The sequence below is a fragment of the Lepidochelys kempii genome, chromosome 4, assembly GCF_965140285.1.
Source record: "Lepidochelys kempii isolate rLepKem1 chromosome 4, rLepKem1.hap1, whole genome shotgun sequence".
In the NCBI taxonomy this organism is placed as follows: Eukaryota; Metazoa; Chordata; order Testudines; family Cheloniidae; genus Lepidochelys; species Lepidochelys kempii.
The window spans coordinates 108,353,929-108,375,077 of record NC_136383.1 but is presented as its reverse complement, the minus strand read 5'-3'; the positions used below and the strand labels follow the sequence as shown (position 1 = coordinate 108,375,077).

Sequence of the window (21,149 nt, the reverse complement as noted above, 5' to 3'; positions counted from 1 at the left end):
AGTTCATTTGCAGCTACCCTGACTAAGAGGATTGTGGTGAGGCAGAGCAACTACCAGCCAGCCCAGCCAGGGTTAAAGTGAGTTTCTGGGCCCAGCTAGCACCACCCCATTATACCTGCAGCCAGTGCCAGACCTGGAAGGAAGAGAAAAGGAGAGAGCCAGGCTCAGTTTGGGGATGACTGGCAAAGGGGCAGGAGCTAGCCACCTCCCTAACTGAGGGGAAGGGACAGTAACCTGCTTGCCAAGGCAGCCACCTGAAAGGAAGCACGGTTTCTTCCTGAGCTATAGGATACTCTGAAGGAGGCCTAGGAGCCGCTGACTTTGCAAGCAACTGAGTGGTGAAGCCCAGAGACATGGCAGGGCCATGCCCCAAACTAAACAGACTGGTAGAAAGTAGCCCAGGGCAGTGAATGTATTAATTCTATTAATCTCTGCCAGGGGAGCTTGTCCCTGTTCAGGAGTTGACAAATACAGGGCCCTGGGCTGGGATCCTGCGGAGAGGAAGGGTCTGGTCCTCCTCCTCCTCTCCCCCCGGCCTTAAAGAATGAGGTATGTCTACACTATGCAGCATTTAGTGACATGGCTGTGTCACTACAGCCATGCTGCTAAAAGGCGCATAGGGAGCCACTGTTTGTTGGCTCTCCTGCTGACAAAAAGCTTCCACCCCTACCGAGCGGTGTTAGCTCTGTCAGCAGGAGAGCACTTCTGTGGACAAAGCGCTGTTTGTCCACAGCAAAACTTTGGTCTTTTTGGGGGTGTGTGTTTTTTTAAACACCTCTGAAAGAAAAAAGTGTTGTCGTTCAGTTGCCAGTGTAGACCGAGCCTGAGGCTCTGCAACCAAGCCGGGGACTGGAGACCACATGCTCTAGCCAAAAGGCCATTCCACGCTCCAGGCTGCCTGGTACAAGGATGCTGCATGCACTTAGTCATTTGAGTAATCCTTCATTGGGTGATTAAGAGTTTGTAGGATCAAAAACAATTTCATAACAGGAATGATGAATGCATCTTTTAAAATATTTACTAATATTTTATAGGCCCAGCTTTGTTTCAAAGCTAACTGTAATTATGGTTATCCTCCTGGGTTACGCAGGGAGACAGACTAGAGGATCACAATGGTCTCTTCTGACCTTAAAATCTATGAAGTCCATGCCATCCTAGCAACAATACATTACCTTATAAAAGAGTACAATTACTGTGTCAAATTACTTTTCTCCCACCCCATCCACATTAATATTTGTATGGTACCACCATGTTACAATTCTTATGACATAAAAAAATACCCTAGCCTTGGATCCAGCCAAGCCACATTTGCCCTAAAGGTGGGCAAAAGTAGGACTTCTCCCACAAAAGTCTGTTGCTTCTTCCTTGCAAATACCTCCACAAACACTTCGAATAAAAGAAATGGGCACATTCAGGACATAACAGGACACTAGACTCAATCCTGCTGCCAGACCCCTGAAGCACTAACTTACCCCCTGCTGCAATGGCCTTCAAGGAGCTGTTACACTGGCTGTGTTTGCCAGAGAACAAAAGCACACCCCTAAGCCAGGCTAAACAGTTTCACACTAGGTAGGGAAGGGAACCCTTGAACTGAGGAATTCTCAGGAACCCAGCTTTATTTCCTCTGTGTGTAGCCAAAGCAGAACTAAGGGGCCCTTGTCTGGGGGCATGATCTGGACCATTACACAGAAAACATGTGCAGAGCTGTATCCAGCCCTTACTCTTTCTTAGGTTTGCATGTGTTTACTCTGAATGCACAGCTGGTTTCTTGTTTGAAATTTCAGTCATTATTCTCTCCTCTTGAGGCATCCTGGCAAACCTGATAAAATTGCGAAGTATAAAAAGCAAAAGAACTAATCCAAACAAGCCACTTACATATCGATTCTCTTTTTATTTATTTCCTCCCCTATTCTCCCAAACTTGGAACTCATGCTGGCCCCCAACAGGTTTCCTTCTGTGAGCAACACTCACTCAGCATATCACAGCTGAGGTCACTGACCCTGACAGCATAACAGGGATCATGTCTGCACAGAAATAAGTTTATTTGGAATAATTTCTCCAGAGTATTAGCCATGAACATGCCTTGCATAGATATCAAACATCCATGCTAGCTCTTTCCTTGTTTTTGTTTTATATTTACTTTAATGTCTTTTGCTTCAGTGGAGCAGAATCAGGCCTTAAATATGCAGGATAGATAATCCTAGAGACCAAAGCCCCCTATTAATCCATAGGAAATCTACAGCAAAGAGAATGACCCTGCTGGCTTCAGTACACTGTCCCACTTAAATTATCTCCGGATGGAACCCAAGTCTAGGGATCTCAGCCACAATTTGGTCCCTGCTTTTCCCTTGCTTCTGGAAGAAAAAAAGCTACACTAGCCCATTACTTGGTGTAGCTTACTACCATCTGTGTCTGTCCAATGTGATCGGGACGTGGCAGAGCCAAAGCTCCATCCATTTCTTGCCCAGAGGGGGGATTACAGGCCATGCAGCTGCGGTTCTCCCTTCCCCACATGACCATTATCTGCAACATAGGTGGCAAGCACAAGGGAGTGAGAGGGGTTCCTCATTTCTGAGTACTACCCATATACATGCATCCAGAGAGGATCATATTTGGTCCAGACTACTCAATTAGATGTCAAATGTAGATGACATGCAACTATGATACTTGCAAAGCGTGAAAGCACACTTGTTATAGTTAAGAGCAACTGCAAACAGAGGCGACGTGGAGGGGGGCATGCGAAATCAAGCCCCCTCCCCACCCCACCCAAGATTTCTGCTTGGCCTGCCGGGGGGAATAGAGAGGGGCTCTGTCTTTCTCCTGTTGCACCTGCCTCCCAGCATGCTCAGCCCCCAACCCTGGAAGCTGGGCCTGGGGAGGCAGTAGAAGGGGCAGGAGCAGTTGCTTCTCACACCGGCCACTCCGGGTCGCTGCTCTGTGCAATGTGGTGGCTGCCTGCGAGAGCCAGGCTGGGGTGGTAGGGGCAGACCACCCCGCACCTGGGCCAGGCTGCCGGGAACAGGGGCTGAGCAAATTGGAATCTTCTCAGGCCCTCCTCCCTGGCATGTTTCCAGCTCACTTGTCCCCTGTCCCTGGCAGCCAGGCCCAGGTGGGGGGCCCTGCCACCGCTGCTGCAACTTCACCAGCCAGGCTGTCTCAGGCAGCTGCTGTACTGCACAGAGCAGCGACCAGGAGTGGCCAGCTTCAGCCATGTGAGAAGCAGCTCTGTCCCATCCCTTGCCCGGGCCCTGCTGCCAGGGAGAGTGGCTGAACGTGCTGGGGATTGGGTGCAGCAGGAGAGAGGTAACATGGGGTGGGGAGAGCACAGTGGCTGTGGGCTGTGTGTGGGTGTGGTGGGGGTCACTGGGCAGAGGAGACATGTTGAGTGGTCACATGACCTCCGTTTTAGATTGTTCCCCCCATCCCTAGTATGGGGAGGAAAGAATCTTCTGTGACTGCAAATGTATTTTCCCCCTCACAGTCCAACAAAAGCACCCACTCAAGGCTCCTGGGTCCTCAGCCATCACCTCTCTTGGGGAGAGACCTGCGTCTCCCTCCCTTCCGACTGGGGTTTTCCCAGGCAGCATAGTTCCCTTCCTACACTGAGTTTCCCAGCAAGTGAGACTACCCAGCAGGCCTTCCCCCCCCCCCCCCCCCGAGACGATAAACAGGACAATTGCCTACAGTTAGAAGTTACCACACAACCCTCTCTAAGCAAGCACATTTATTCTTAAGGTGAAAGCATTACAGAGAAAGTATATTGAAATCAATAAAAGAACCTATATGCATGCTAATAAGTTTACCAGAGATCACCCCTCGAACTCCAACAAGGGCTCTGACCGGTGATCAATCCTTCAAACCCCACCAAGGGATTTTCTATTGTTATAAATTCATAATAGCTGTTAGCGGAGAACAAGCACACCCATGAGTCTGTGAATCCCTCCTTTATGCAGCCAGGTCTTTGATCATCACAGACTGTTAATAGGCAATCAACCAGACAACTGTGCTCTCCTCAAGATGTAGCTTCATAAGGTTAGGTTTGGAGGTGGGAATTTGAATTCTCCTCCCCCTGGTATTTCCTGGGAAACCCACTTAACTTTGTTTATCCCGAAAATGCCTCCCTGTCTAGCATATTGTTTAAAATAGTCCTTTGAAGCTCATGACACTTTTCAGAGTTTACACTGGCCACATCCCCCTCCTCCCAAAATTGTTACAATCCCATAATATATACATTTTGCATTCATAATACAATGGACTCCAAAGCTATTTAAAACATAATGCAATAAGATCTCCCAACATATTACAGCAAATTTCCATATCTGGCATAACACTAAACTCAGGTGAGAAGCTTTTGTATGGATGGGTGGGAAGAAGATTAAAGGCAACACCGAGGTAAGAACCCGGGCCAAGTCTGCAGGGAAAATATGCCCTCAGAGGAGTATCTTAGAGTCCTTTCCGGAAATCCCTGTAGTCCAACACAACTATGAGCCACTCCTTAATACAGAACCGAGAAAATCTTCTTAATCTCTCAGAAAATAGATTTGTTACATATTTATAGTGTGTTTTGATTTCCCTTGGTATTAACTCTGGAATCTCTTTTTATACATCATTAAGAATAAAGTATTTATAATAGAAGCAAAGTTTTATTTACCTCTAGTCACTTAGCAAGTCTACAGCTATTTTGTTTTCTGCATTCTGTGTCATTGCGAAATGATCTTTGAGTATTCTGAAGAATTAGGTGGCTGGAGAGTTCATTTACATACTTTTAGTATAAAACATTTTATTTAAAGTCCCACTGAGCACAATTCTGTCCTGCTTACTCAAGCAGAAGTAGTGCCTTTCTCTTCAATACCAGTGGAGTTATTCACAGATTAAGGTTTTACTCCATGTGAGTAAAGGTGACAGAATCAGGCCTTACAAAACATTTCTTGATAACAGCTGATAAATGCGACTCTTTTGAAAGTATAGTTAATAATCTGCAAAATTTGCATAAATGTGTATTAAGATGGATGACTTCAAACAATTGTCACTAATTAAGAGATTGAAAAAAACAAAAGACTAATAACACTTCATAAACCAAGATAGGCATATTAGCATATTTTACCCCATATCATTGTTGCAATGTCACAAAGACAAATATTCCTGATTACACCTGAAGAAATACTATAACTAATGCAATCAATCATAGCAAGGGACTTTAGGTTTTGTGGTGGTTTTTATATTCACACTGATTTTTATATTAGCCTTGTTGCTGAAATAGAAATATGAAACTCAATCAAATTTGTTGTAATACGTTGCTTGAAGGATTTCCTCTCAACTGAATTGTTAGCAACCATTTCCTAAAAGTAGCTAATCAATAGGCAGACATTCAACCTAAGCTATATTCATTAGAGGAGAATGTATTTTTCAGAAGCACAACTTCAATAACTGTTTATCTTTTGTGTGGCACTGGCATGCAACAAAATCTTCTTTGCCTACCTGAAGATTTGTGAGATTTTTTTTCAATTAACCTAAGACTGAAGAGTCACTCACAAAGAGGAGATAAAAAAGTCATTTAATTCCAGTTAACACAGCTCATTATTAATTAAGACCACACAGCTCATTTTGAGTTATGTGCTTTGGGGTATGCAGAGAATTAAGGGCCAGACTTTTAAAGGGGTTAGGAGCCTAAATACCTTTAAATATCTGGCCCTAAGCCATGTAAACCCAGAGAACTATATGATAATATAATCAGTCCAGGTAATGTTGGAAGCTGAGGAACAAATTGCTTATGGCAAAAAATTTCAGAAGTGACTATTTGTTTTGGTTTCAGAGTAGCAGCCGTGTTAGTCTGTATCCGCAAAAAGAAAAGGAGTACTTGTGGCACCTTAGTCTCTATTTGTTTTCTATTTATCTTAGTCTTTTCTATTTGTTTTGGGTTCCTCAGTTTTTTGGTGCCCTACTCAAGAAGCACTTAGGGATTTGTGTGTGTGTGTGTGTGTGTGTGTGTGTGTGTGTGTGTGTGTGTGTGTGTGTGAGAGAGAGAGAGAGATAGAGAGTTTCAGCTCCGACCTGTCATGTAAGCAGAAAAAAGTACGCAGCCTTGGGAATCTGGCTAAGTGTAATAATTACTGTGACTTAGGTCGTGGGCTGCATCTGAAAAGCATTAGACAACTGGGAGGGAGTAAGTGCAAAAGTGGTGTGAATGCCACTTTGTGACCCTTGATCCCAGGGTTGGCAAATGCTTGGCCAGTTCCAAATACAACTTAGAGCAGCCAATTGCACCATTTACCACTGGCCCTGAGGAGTTGTCTTTGCAGCTGGGTACTGGTACCCAGAGCATCTTTACATCTTATGTCCCCTTTTCCATAGAATACGGGTCATGACTAAGGCCAGGGGAAGAGGTCACTAAGGCAGCTTTACATCAAGCTATGATTCACTTCATATGAAAGTGGAATCCTCAAGTAGCTGTGTCAAGGTTCCTCCCCCACTCTGAACTCTAGGGTACAGATGTGGGGACCTGCATGAAAAACCTCCTAAGCTTATCTTTACCAGCTTATGTCAAAACTTCCCCAAGGTACAAAATATTTCACCCATTATCCTTGGACTGGCCGCTACCACCACCAAACTAATACTGGTTACTGGGGAAGAGCTGTTTGGACGTGTCCTTCCCCCCAAAATACTTCCCAAAACCTTGCACCCCACTTCCTGGACAAGGTTTGGTAAAAAGCCTCACCAATTTGCCTAGGTGACTACAGACCCAGACCCTTGGATCTTAAGAACAATGAACAATCCTCCCAACACTTGCACCCCCCCTTTCCTGGGAAATGTTGGATAAAAAGCCTCACCAATTTGCATAGGTGACCACAGACCCAAATCCTTGGATCTGAGAACAATGAAAAAGCATTCAGTGTTTTACAAGAAGACTTTTAATAAAAAATAGAAGTAAATAGAAATAAAGAAATCCCCCCTGTAAAATCAGGATGGTAGATATCTTACAGGGTAATTAGATTCAAAAACATAGAGAACCCCTCTAGGCAAAACCTTAAGTTACAAAAAAGATACACAGACAGAAATAGTTATTCTATTCAGCACAATTCTTTTCTCAGCCATTTAAAGAAATCATAATCTAACACATACCTAGCTAGATTACTTACTAAAAGTTCTAAGGCTCCATTCCTGGTCTATCCCTGGCAGAAACCAGCATACAGACAGACACAGACCCTTTGTTTCTCTCCCTCCTCCCAGCTTTTGAAAGTATCTTGTCTCCTCATTGGTCATTTTGGTCAGGTGCCAGCGAGGTTACCTTTAGCTTCTTAACCCTTTACAGGTGAAAGGAGCTTTCCCCTGGCCAGGAGGGATTTCAAAGGGGTTTACCCTTCCCTTTATTTTTATGACAAGCTGGATGCACCAGGTGTACTTTGCATCGGGAGAATGGACAAGAAGACTTAATGCACTGAAGAATCAGTGCCCATAGCTTTACCTACTATCAAGGTTGCTTCTCTAATAGAACAAACATGTAAATTCTGTTTTATATTTAATGTTTAATGTTTTATGTTTAATTTAATGTTTGCTTTCTTATAAACAGATACAAAATCCTATATGCATGCTATTTGTTTGTGTTTGTGCCATTCTGTTGCATCTCATTAGATAGCTGATCAATGCAGTTGTTCACAATGGCTTCCTATGCTTTGTTAAATATAGTGTCCTCTTATTGGCTTCTCTTTGTCCTATCTGACCTATCCTGTCCTATCCTATCTGACCAACCTATAAAATGCATGATAAAGGTAACAAATACTGTGCTAGAGTAAGTTTCTCAGTAACTGAATTTAAGAAACCAGTGAAAAATCCTGTTCAGAGCTTCAACTGATTTCATGACCCCATTCATGACCATTCATGTAAGCACGTTTTTGCATAAATGTTTAAGGAATGCCTGCTGTTCATAAAAGATACCCATAAGGGTTTAGAAAAGATCTGCAAGAATTGTTCTAGGTCTGGGAAACATGCCTTATAGAAGAGACTAAAAAGTTCAATCTATTTAGAAACTCCAAGAGATGGTTAATGGGTAACTTAGTCACAGTCTATACATACACATACGTGCATGGAGAAGAGATTTCCAACAGTGGATTGCTCTTTAATCTAGTGGAAAAAGGCAAAATAAGATCCAATGGACAGAAGCAGAAGCTACACAAATTCAGATTAGAAATAAGGCACAATTTTTAAGAGTGAGGATAATTAACCATTGGAAAAACTTACGTAATAGGAATATAGTGGATTCACTATCACTTGAAGTCTTTAATTTAAGACTAAAAGATATGCTACAGCTCAAACAGAAGTTGTGGGCTTGATGCAAAAATTATTGGATGAGATTCTCTGGCCTAAATTTTGCAGGAGTTTGGGCAAGATGAGTGTGGTCCCTTCTGGTCTTAAAAATCTATGAATCTATATTTGTGTGTGAGCAAAGATATTTGCGTGCAAAATCCAATTCATTATTCTTCTTAGAAAGTTTCAGGCACAGAGCAGAAACAATACAAGGTGGCTTAGCTGACCAATTAAACATCACAAATAGTTGACATGAACAGATCATAAACAGACAATAGTTTGAAATTTGTTTGCATAAACTGTTTGTGGGACAATTTAATTTGCACAAATACAATCTATTGGTGAATAATTCATAAACAGGGGGGAAAAGGCAGAATTCATCATATCAGTTATTCAATCATGAATTCAATCAGCTGCACTGACAAGGGTGGTAGGCCATTAGAGCTGGAGTACTGGCTTTGTCTTAGATCATGGGAACAAGCGTACAGCATACCACTCCATGATTCTGCTCTATTGTTCTGAAAGCACAAATTATTAACTAAACCGTACAAAATGATCTCTCTCTCTCTCTGACTACTTAGGGAGTTGCCACTATTGTATTATCCTTAAAACCTGCAAGAAAGCTTTAATTTTAGTAAACTATTGATGGCTGGTAATCACACAGGAATTGGTTCTTGAACGCCCCACAGAAGGGTTATATGACAATGTTCCCTCATCACTGCATAGCCACCAAAAGCTCCACTGCATCAAAAACTCATTAACACAGCAGTGTGTGAGGAGTGGGAGAGGTATGGCACATGTCATAAATATAGAGGGAAGGGTAAACACCTTTAAAATCCCTCCTGGCCAGAGGAAAAACCCTTTCACCTGTAAAGGGTTAAGAAGCTAGGATAACCTCGCTGGCACCTGACCAAAATGACCAATGAGGAGACAAGATACTTTCAAAAGCTGGGGGGAGGGAGAAACAAAGCCTCTCTCTCTGTCTGTGTGATGCTTTTGCCGGGGACAGAACAGGAATGGAGTCTTAGAACTTAGTAAGTAATCTAGCTAAATATGTGTTAGATTCTGATTCCTTTAAATGGCTGAGAAAATAAGCTGTGCTGAATGGAATGGATATTCCTGTTTTTGTGTCTTTTTGTAACTTAACGTTTTGCCTAGAGGGATTCTCTATGTTTTGAATCTAATTACCCTGTAAGGTATTTACCATCCTGATTTTACAGAGGTGATTCTTTTTACTTTTTCTTCTATTAAAATTCTTCTTTTAAGAAACTGAATGCTTTTTCATTGTTCTTAATATCCAAGGGTTTGGGTCTGTGGTCACCTATGCAAATTGAGAATTTTTATCAAACCTTCCCCAGGAAAGGGACTGTAACATTTGGGAGGATTTTGGGGGGAAAGAAGTTTCCAAATGGACTCTTTCCCAGTAACCGGTGTTAGACGTTTGGTGGTGGCACTGATAAAGTACAAGGGCAAAAGATAAAATAGTTTGTACCTTGGGGAATTTTTAACCTAAGCTGGTAAAAATAAGCTTAGGAGGTTTTCATGCAGGTCCCCACATCTGTACCCTAGAGTTCAGAGTGGGGAAGTAACCCTGACAGCACATTAGAGGGGAATGGAGGACTCCAGCAAAAGCTGGTCTACATGATGTTTCCCTCTCCAAGCATGACTACAGAAAACATCCACATGTGTTCTATGCACCCTGTCAGAGGGGTCACAGGTATGCATGAGTTCGGGGATGTCAAGAGGAGTATGGCATGGGAGTCAGGGCTCCCTCTTATCACTGAAGATATGGCTATGTCATGCAGAGACAGCAGATGTTTCCTACCTATGGTTGGAGGTTCTCATGTCATTTGCCAATGCTTTTCAGCATATGTAATTATTTTGACCATGCCCCCTATTAGTTGTGTGCTGTCAAAAGCCCTGTTCTTCCACAGTTAAGGTATAGCACAATGGTGGGTCTACAGAAACTGCAGATCTTGCCAGATAACTTCTTCTCTTCTATTATTTAGATGTGGCAAATATGCTCCTTACAGTGGATTTCTTTAGGCAAGTAATGAAGTTTACAAGGGCAGTAAACAATTAATGACATTGCTTAGTGCACGTCACACTATCTGAATATTGAAATTTACAGCCATCTGGATTGCCCCCTGCTGCTTTGAAGCTTTTGGTAAAAGCTCACTTTGGACTGCAGCACATTTTAAAGATAGCAACTTAAATGCCAGTATCAGAGGAAACCTACTGCCATGGGTTTGCACTATTTATTCTGCAGCCCTAATTTGGGGCAGCTCAAAGATGTTTTGTGGTCACAGAGATATTTTGAGAAAGGAGTTTTTCAGGTAGGTTAAAATTCAGGTTTATCAACTCTCTCCTCAAGGAATCCCAGTGGCAAAAATGATTTCTTTTCCTAAGTCACAATTACTTTATTTTAGATAGCCCTCTGTGAAGAAAAGTATTATATAATCCTCCAAGGATCAAGTTGTTAGAGTGAGATTCCAGTTTCAGGTATGTCCCACTGTATAAGCCTCCTAGGATCAAACTCAATGAGAACCCTTCAAAGGCACTCTAACATGGTGTAATTTATCTTTTTGGAGGCTGACCTATTAAGGCTTGCATTCTGGGGAAGTTCAGTAATAAATGAGCTTTCAGACTGATGCTGCTGGCTCAATGACCTTGATATGAACACAATCCAAACTGGTGTGTTCTACCCAGAATAAACTGTAATACAACATATTTGTTTCTCTTCCATGTTTTCTACCATAGACACAGTATGATAGAAAAGCTTCAGAGAACTGGTGGGAAGTTAAAACGCTATAAGCCAGACATCCCAGACACAGGCTGCTTCCGTGTCACACCAGTCATTGTGTGACTGCTACATTGTAGAGCAGAGTTAATTTGCCCCGAAAAATTTTTCCCTGGAAGTTTAAATCAGCATACAGTTGTTTTCATTCAGTGATTTGTCAGAAGAAGGGAAAGGGAAAGGACAATAACCAACAAATATTTTACAACATGTGCAAACAGTAACATCTTCTGGCATATGTGCAAATGCCCCAAGTCAATTCAGCTCTGACTGAACACTGCTGTGCTGCAACTAATCAACCCCAATTTGGTATTTTTAAAACCAAAGGATTTCTTGGTCAGTCTGCTGGGTAGGTCACATTTAAAAGTCAGCCATAACCAGGGATAAGCATCACCCCTGAAATTGGATGGTATCGCAATATCAAGTCAAAGGATGAATATCACCCAAATGCTAGGAAATCCCTTCCATCTGCCCTTCAGTTCAAACACTGGATTTTAGAAGAAAAGCTAACACTTGTGTGTGCTGTTAATGCTTTCTTGGTGTTAGCTTTAGCTCTTGTTAGAGATGGAGGGATCTGAGTTTAATACTGACCTCCCCCAACTTCCAGAATGACGAGCAGAGCAAAGATGGTTCTGAGGCTCCTAGTTTCGGTCCCCTTTTCCCTACAGATCATGTTGCTACAGTCTGCGGCAGAAGAGAGGATCTGAAGCCACATCCCTCTGCTTCATCCTGTTAGTGGTTGGAACCAAACAGGGAAAAGAGCTGAGACCCTCTGCTCAGCTTCTTCCTACTGCTTCCTGTGGAAATGGATGCTATGGGGCTGCTGCAGTGCTGAGATGAAACAAATGCTAAAGATCTACTCTCCCCTACTGCTCCCTGTGATTGGCTGAAGAAATGAGTGGGGATGGAGACAGAGCTCCCAGCTGCAGCACCGGACAGTACTTGGAGAACAGCTTTCCAGAGGTGGCTGTGAAGCTGCTATGTGATCCTTTTGATCATGCAGCAAAATAAAAATCCTCCCACCTGGAAATCAACACATCTTGAAAGTCACACACACAGTCACAGGTTGTTGCTGACCTAGATTTAATCCAGCTAGTTTCGGCCCTGGAACAGTGAAGTCGCTGCAGCATTGGCTAGCTGCCCAAGTAACTAACCCAGGGCTCTAGGTGGACTCATACAACACTCACTGAAGCCCATGCTGGCTTTAAGCTAGCTAGATTAAAGACAGATAGCTTGGGTATGTCTCCAGGAGCTAGAATCACCTCGCTCACTGCAATGTAAATAGAGCCCCACACAGAGAGAAATCATGTATTACAGAAGTATAAGAGTTAACTTTACAAAAGCTCAATAATGAGCCTTCCTGCCTGCCTGCGTGGGGGATTAAGGGAGTATAAGGAGCCTCCTTTTTTCCTGCATGGGCTACCGGCATCACCAGAGCCTGTGGGTGGAAAATGAGCTGGCTGGGAGAGTTGAGCCTTAGCTTTGCTCACCCAATACTGAACCCACCACAGGGAGCCGCGAACTAGTCTGCACCAGCCCTTTTGCTGGCACAGGTGATTTTTCCCCGGGAGTGTGGAGGAAGCAGGAACCAGACTGTTACTCTTGCAACCTGACTGTCACTCTGCTCCTTTGGTAGCTGAAGACTGCTCTGCTCATCACTTCAGCCAGACTGCAGGATTACAGTCCAGCACTTGATGAGCAGGGGAGAGCGAAATAGGAGGAAGGCAGAAGGAAGAGCAAGACTAGGGTACTTTCAGAAGACTACTGAGATATTGGCTTATGTTTGATCACTCAGTAAAACCCCTATATACCTTCTACTGCCATTAGTGTTACCTTCCCCATCCTCCCCCTCCCATATGACTCTCTCCCCCTTAGTGGATAGCTTGTTAGACAAAGGGTAACTGTGTGTTTTAAGTCTACCTCTGATTTCCACATGCAGAGAAATATCATTGCTTGAGCACGATACAGCAATATCACCACCATACACAGCGCCTGAACAATTCTGTGAAACTCAACCGCAGAATAATGTTTAATAAATGTTGACTGAGGTGCTTTCATCCAGAGCAATTTTATTACAGAAAGATTGTCCAGCATATTTTGGAAAAGGTCCCATTTTTAAAACTCCGCTCTACCTCCTCAATTTGGACTACTTGCAAGCTACGACTGAGATAATTATGTTTTTCTCAACTATGCTGATGCCCATAATATATGTGCAAACAGCTAAGAGGAAATGATACCTACTAATAATCAAAGTACTACTGCATCATAGCCTTCCTTTCTTCTGCTGCTATCTGTCTTTCACCAGTCCTCGTCCATTAAATATTGAGCTAGCCACCAGGGGTCCTCTTTCTTTATGGCTATCTTGGAATTTCAAGCATGAGTTACGTTTCTTTGATGTGTATTGGTCTCCGAATCATTAGCAGTTTTACTTTTACAGTTTTACTCTCCTACCACAACAGCAGATTTTTCCCCCAAGACAAGAAATTCAGAACAAGAATGTTGAAAGGAAAAGAGTAAGCTGTACAGCAAAGACCACTGGGAAATGAGAAAGGATGAAATGATGACACAAGGCATAAAACTTGAGGCTTTTTTTGACGGTATTAGCTGCACAGCCGAGGACAAAAAAATGTACACTAGTCTTCCCTTTCAAAAGTAATGCTAAAAAGTAGAATTTGGTTAGGTTGTCAAAAAAATGTAAACTTCTCGCTAATCTTGTTATGGCCATTACAACATGTTCAGCTGGGCATTAGAAAGATGAAAGCAACATGTGGTTTCTTGGTGATCTACTCTTAACTGTGAATCTAGGGCTTTATCCCACTTTCACTGAAGTCAATGGAAAGACTTCCACAGACTTCACCTGGAGTTGGAACAGGTCCAAAAAGTCTCTAGGAGATGCTTTCTGCTGGAATCTAAAAAATATGTTCAGCTAACACTTGAGGTAGTAAAGCTATTGTACTGTTCTTGCAGATGTGCTCAAATTCATTAGCATGGAAAGTTGTACTAGAACTTAAGGATGAGGAAGCATTAAATCTGGCACCAAGATTGTCTGTACAGCACTTAGCAGTTCTTCTAGATGACTTGACCGAAAACCATCAAGTTTATAATGGCATTTCTATTACCTGAACCAGTAATGAACGTGTGCTACATAAAGGATGTGACTTCTTGGTCATTTAGTTTTAAGGTTAGCATCCATAAAAAATTACTTCTCCAGAGAAATCTTTTTAATCTATGTAATGAGGAATCTACAAGGGCCATAAAAATGTAAGAAGTGCAATCAGTATTCTCCCTCATTGAATATTTAGAGAAAATATTTAACACTAGGATCTTAGCATATGGCATAAGTATATATGCAAAGTGTTAAAAGTTTCAAATGATGCGGGATTCCTGCCATTATGCACAATGTTTAATTCCTCTACAAGGTAGCCTTTGTACATTCCCACTTGTGGCTTCACTGTCTGATCATCCTTTCACTTATTCCTAGGAGGCAAAGTTGTCTTGAGCCTGTATCCAAATCAATACCAAAAGGTGGTGTCTGAGTTTTACCTGAATTGGACCATTAGTGCTCTTCCTAAAACTTCATTCTTGGTTGGAAGAAATTAAGCACAATACACTACATGTCAAAAGGCTGTGTGTGTATTTGGATTAGGGCATCGAGGAAGCCAACTAGGATTTTTTTTTTCATCTTTGGGAATCATAGTGAAGGGATAGCCATTTCCATTTATCACCTTTCTAAGTGGATCAGGCTGTGAACTGAGACCTAAAATAATTACAGTTCTTTAGGGTGTTAAAGCCACTCTACAAGTGCCAAGGTGGCATCAATACCATGCCTCTAATATTTCCATCATAAAAATCTGCAGAACTGCTTATTATGTGATAGTATTCACAGAACTCTCACTTCTCTCTCAGCTCAGATCTCTAGATCTGATGCTTGCTTTGGGAGTGCAGTTCTTTAATCCTGTTAACTGGAATACCTCAGCCCACATTCCTGGAAATTGGACAGCTCAATAAACGTCCAAAACCTCTAAATACCCACCCTGAAGAAGAAAAACAACTATTGCTTATCATAGTAACTGGGGCTGAGGTATTTCCTGCGCATATTAACCTGGCCACTTTTACCTCTTCCTTGGAGTTTCACTTTCATGAACACTTGGTTTGGCTGAAGGGACTGAGGAGTTTGGGGCTATACGCTCTTTTCACAACCTTGACTATGAATGTTCAGTACCATGAAAGGGCACTCACAACATCCTGACAAGCACTGTGTTCCAGGAAAGTCCCCAAAGCCTAGCAGAATTGAGGGAGGAGGGTGGCGCACATTCTACAAGTTTGAATCTGCAGAGGCAACATTCCCAAAGAATCAGTTTCTATGGTAAGTAACTTGTTTTTTCTTTGCTAGATCTGAGTAATAGCATTACTGTCTTTCTGGCTGGCTTGCTGTCTTTGATTGACAGCGATTAAATTAGGTTTTACCTCCTCAGTTCTGTCCAGATTAAATACATTTATAGCACAGCATGGAACAATGAGGCAAAGGAACAAGTGGCAATTACTTTCGTCTATTTTAGCCTCCTTCATAGTTAATCATTTAAACTGTGAAGGGGGCGCGGAACACCTGTGTGAATTTGAAGAAAAGAAAATGGAATGATCAGGCATCAGCCATGTTTAATCTACAACAGTTTGCAAATAACACTAGTCAGAAAATGTGATTTATAAAATGTTGAGAATGACTTCTAGATAGTGAATCGAAGAAAGAGGCATTAAATATGCAAGACTGTGTCAGCTTAAAATTGCTGAACTCAACAGATACACAAAGATGATGAATTTGGCCAATTGTGTGTGACTTTTAAAATAATTAATATTTTAGTTTTAGATTTTTGTTTGTTTTTTTTAACACTAGAATGAGGAAGGTGACTTCTTATGGTATCAGAATAGGAAATTCACTGTATGATTGGTGCTTCAGATAGTGTTTCAAATATCATATACTCACCAAACATAAAAACCATGGTTCTCATGCCTGTGAATAACTGCATCTCATGCTGGCATTTTCCCATCTGATCATATATATAAATGGCCTTGGGCCATATATAGAAGTGGTTTCCGAAGGCAGATGTCCTGTGGCTAGACAGGAACATCCCATTCAGTGGCTGCTGACAGGGAGGAAGAACATACATTTCAATTCATATACTTGGCACATATATGAAGTAGGAATGGTAGTATGTACAAATAGAAGAATACCCAGCAGTTTCTCCCCCAAACTTCTGGCCAGAATCCTAGCCCTCAAGTTAGACAAGGCTATATTGCACACTCTGCAAACAGGACTATACACATTCAATTCTTCACTGTTGGTGAGACAAGAAAAATGCGAATGTAAAGCCTGCTATATAGCCAATAAATCAGGTTTCTGTTTCAATCCGGAAGAGATCCAGCTATTTTCTGAGGGTCTAAGATGTACAGCCAACTAGCCAGAAACTTCCAGTGTCCTGCTATCCTTCTCTTCCAGAGATTCAAAGCCCCATTTGTTTGGTTATGTCCCATCATCAAATAGCTAAAGATAGCAATTCTTAATAGAACTGGATGAATTTTTTTCAGTGAATTGATTTTTGTCATTTTAATTTTTAATCTGGCCAATTTTTTTTAAAAACACACACAAACACACACACACAAAAGGGTGAAAAACAGCTGAAACAGCCATAACTGAAACAAAAACTCAAAAAAAATATTGTTGACTCAAAACGAATCGCAAAAACACCAAAAAGCAAAAACAAAACAAAAATTTATTTCAGGTCTATTCAAAACATTTCAATCAATTTTAAGTGAATTTTTTTTCAAGTTTTCAGATTCAACAAAAAAATTTAAATATTTTGTTTTGGTTCAAACTGAAGTGGATTTTTTTCTTATTTTTAAGTGTAGCCCCGTACAAATTATTCACTCAGCTGTAGCTCTTAATACTGTCATCCATACAACACTTACTGGTGACTTGCCTGAGCAGCCACTCATGACACCTCAGCCACACTGCGATTTTTAGTGCACTGCCTCAAGCACTGCCTCCATAAGAACGGCCCTACTGGGTCAGACCAATGGTCCATCTAGCTCAGAATCCTGTCTTCTGACAGTGGCCAATGCCAGGTGCCCCAAAGGGAAGGAACAGAACAAGTAATCCATCAAGTGATCCATTCCCTGTTGCCATTCCCAGCTTCTGGCAAACAGAGGCTAGGAATACCATCCCTGCCCGTCCTAGCTAATAGCCATTGAATAGCTAGCATGTGTGGATCTACCTGCTCTGGGAAGCATTTTCTAAATTCAGCAGACATGTGACTGTTCTATTATTCGCAAAAAGAAAAGGAGTACTTGTGGCACCTGAGAGACCAACCAATTTATCTGAGCATGAGCTTTTGTGAGCTACAGCTCACTTCATCGGATGCATACCGTGGAAACTGCAGAAGACATTATATACACAGAGACCATGAAACAATACCTCCTCCCACCCCACTCTCCTGCTGGTAATAGCTTATCTAAAGTGATCACTCTCCTTACAATGTGTATGATAATCAAGTTGGGCCATTTCCAGCACAAATCCAGGTTTTCTCACCCTCCCACCCCCTCACACACAAACTCACTCTCCTGCTGGTAATAGCCCATCCAAAGTGACCACTCTTTTTACAATGTGTATGAAAATCAAGGTGGGCCATTTCCAGGAAGATCACCGATGGATTGTAGTTTCCTCAGGAAGTCAGTGGTGTCTCGAAGGTAGCTGGGAGTGCTGGTAGCGTAGGGCCTGAGGAGGGAGTCTACATAGCCAGACAATCCTGCTGTCAGGGTGCCAATGCCTGAGATGATGGGGCGCCCAGGATTTCCAGGTTTATGGATCTTAGGTAGTAGATAGAATGTCCCAGGTCGGGGTTCCAGGGGTGTGTCTGTGCAGATTTGATCTTGTGCTTTTTCAGGAAGTTTCTTGAGCAAATGCTGTAGTTGCGTTTGGTAACTCTCAGTGGGATCATAGGGTAATGGCTTGTAGAAAGTGGTGTTGGAGAGCTGCCGAGCAGCCTCTTGTTCATATTCCGACCTATTCATGATGACAACAGCACCTCCTTTGTCAGCCTTTTTGATTATGATGTCAGAGTTGTTTCTGAGGCTGTGGATGGCATTGTGTTCTGCATGGCTGAGGTTATGGGGCAAGTGATGCTGCTTTTCCACAATTTCAGCCCGTGCACGTCGGCGGAAGCACTCTATGTAGAAGTCCAGTCTGCTGTTTCGACCTTCAGGAGGAGTCCACCTAGAATCCTTCTTTTTGTAATGTTGGTAGGGAGGCCTCTGTGGATTAGTATGTTGTTCAGAGGTATTTTGGAAATATTCCTTGAGTCGGAGACGTCGAAAATAGGATTCTAGGTCACCACAGAACTGTATCATGTTCGTGGGGGTGGAGGGGCAGAAGGAGAGGCTCCAAGATAGGACAGCTTCTTCTGCTGGGCTGAGAGTATAGTTGGATAGGTTAACAATATTGCTGGGTGGGTTGAGGGAACCATTGCTGTGGCCCCTTGTAGCATGTAGTAGTTTAGAAAGTTTAGTGTCCTTTTTCTTTTGTAGAGAAGCAAAGTGTGTGTTGTAAATGGCTTGTCTAGTTTTAGTAAATTCCAGCCACGAGGAAGTTTGTGTGGAAGGTTGGTTTTTTATGAGAGTATCCAGTTCTGAGAGCTCATTCTTAATCTTTCCCTGTTTGCTGTAGAGGATGTTGATCAGGTGATTCCGCAGTTTCTTTGAGAGCGTGTGGCACAAGCTGTCAGCATAGTCTGTGTGATATGTAGATTGTAATGGATTTTTTACCTTCAGTCCTTTTGGTACAATGTCCATCTGTTTGCATTTAGAAAGGAAGATGATGTCTGTCTGTTTCTGTACAAGTTTTTTCATGCAGTTGATAGATTTCCACTCCATACGGCTAAATGCAGTGCCTTGCATAATGACAGGTTTCAGAGTAACAGCCGTGTTACTCTGTATTCACAAAAAGAAAAGGAGTACTTGTGGCACCTTAGAGACTAACCAACTTATTTGAGCATAAGCTTTCGTGAGCTACAGCTCACTTCATCGGATGCATACTGTGGAAACTGCAGCAGACTTTATATACACACAGAGAATATGAAACAATACCTCCTCCCACCCCACTGTCCTGCTGGTAATAGCTTATCTAAAGTGATCATCAAGTTGGGCCATTTCCAGCACAAATCCAGGTTTTCTCACCCTCCACCCCCCCACACAAATTCACTCTCCTACTGGTGATAGGCTGCTGGTGAATTTGTGGGGGGGGGTGGAGGGTGAGAAAACCTGGATTAACTTGATTATCACGCACATTGTGTAGAGAGTTGTCACTTTGGATGGGCTATCACCAGCAGGAGAGTGAATTTGTGTGGGGGGGTGGAGGGTGAGAAAACCTGGATTTGTGCTGGAAATGGCCCAACTTGATGATCACTTTAGATAAGCTATTACCAGCAGGACAGTGGGGTGGGAGGAGGTATTGTTTCATATTCTCTGTGTGTATATAAAGTCTGCTGCAGTTTCCACAGTATGCATCCGATGAAGTGAGCTGTAGCTCACGAAAGCTCATGCTCAAATAAATTGGTTAGTCTCTAAGGTGCCACAAGTACTCCTTTTCTTATTGTAAGGAGAGTGATCACTTTAGATAAGCTATTACCAGCAGGAGAGTGGGGTGGGAGGAGGTATTGTTTCATGGTCTCTGTGTATATAATGTCTTCTGCAGTTTCCACAGTATGCATCCGATGAAGTGAGCTGTAGCTCACGAAAGCTTATGCTCAAATAAATTAGTTAGTCTCTAAGGTGCCACAAGTACTCCTTTTCTTTTTGCGAATACAGACGAACACGGCTGTTACTCTGAAACCTGTTCTATTATTGAGTATCTTTCTGTAGCCTGATCATCCTTTGGTGTTAGATTATTAATGATTATTGATTAATGATTAACAGGAAATGACTTTAGCAAGATGAAAAAGTTGGCTGATAGAACAGAGGTTTCATTTTTGGGGTAAAGGAATGAGCGTTCTTGTGAAGGACCCAGAGTCAGGGAACTAGTTTCTGCAGGAGATCAAACTGAACCCAAATCTCACCATCTTTACGAGGGCTACAAGATAGCCCTGCATAAACAAACAAACTATTCCCCAAGCAACCAAGTAATGACACCACTCCATGTGGAAGGAATTCACCATCAGATAGCTATTCCTGAAAGAAACCAGATAAAAAGGACAGGTTTCAGAGTGGTAGCTGTGTTAGTCCATATCAGCAAAAAACCGAAGAGTACTTGTGGCACTTTGAGACTAACAAATTTATTTGGGCATAAGCTTTCATGGGCTAAAACCCGCCTCATCGGATGCATGCAGTAGAAATACAGTAGGAAGATATATATACACAGAGAACATGGAAAAAATGGGTATTGCCATACCAACTGTAACAAGACTAATCAATTAAGGTGGGCTATTATCAGCAGGAGAAAAAAAAAACTTGTGTAGTGATAATCAGGAAAAGAAGCCCTTGAGGAATTCCACCATGATTTCAACAATTTCCATCCCACCATCAACCTCAGCCTGGACCAGTCCACACAAAAGATCCATTTCTTGGACACTACAGTGCTAATAAGCGATGGTCACATAAACACCACCCTATACCGGAAACCTACTGACCGCTATACTTACCTACATGCCTCCAGCTTTCATCCAGATCACATCACACGATCCATTGTCTACAGCCAAGCTCTAAGATACAACCGCATTTGCTCCAACCCCTCAGACAGAGACAAACACCTACAAGATCTCTATCAAGCATTCTTAAAATTACAATACCCACCTGCTGAAGTGAAGAAACAGATTGACAGAGCCAGAAGAATACCCAGAAGTCACCTACTCCAGTACAGGCCCAACAAAAAAATTAACAGAACGCCACTAGCCATCCCTTCAGCCCCCCAACTAAAACCTCTCCAGCGCATCATCAAGGATCTACAACCTATCCTGAAGGACGATCCCTCATTCTCACAGATCTTGGGAGACAGGCCAATCCTCGC

At 42.4% G+C, this 21,149-nt stretch overlaps 1 protein-coding gene across 3 annotated transcripts in view; it reads right to left on the bottom strand.

Annotated features, from left to right (window-relative positions):
- KCNIP4 (potassium voltage-gated channel interacting protein 4) overlaps positions 1-21,149 on the bottom strand; it is an 861,516-nt gene that overhangs the window by 491,323 nt on the left and 349,044 nt on the right. Inside the window, exon 1 of one of the 3 annotated variants that reach the window (XM_078852578.1) lies at positions 16,080-16,111. The exons of the other annotated variants lie outside the window; for them this stretch is intronic. Within the exon in view, the coding sequence (XP_078708704.1) occupies positions 16,080-16,104 (25 nt within the window). The 5' untranslated portion in view covers positions 16,105-16,111. Of the gene's footprint in view, positions 1-16,079; positions 16,112-21,149 lie in introns of those variants that run through there. 3 annotated transcript variants of the gene reach the window in all.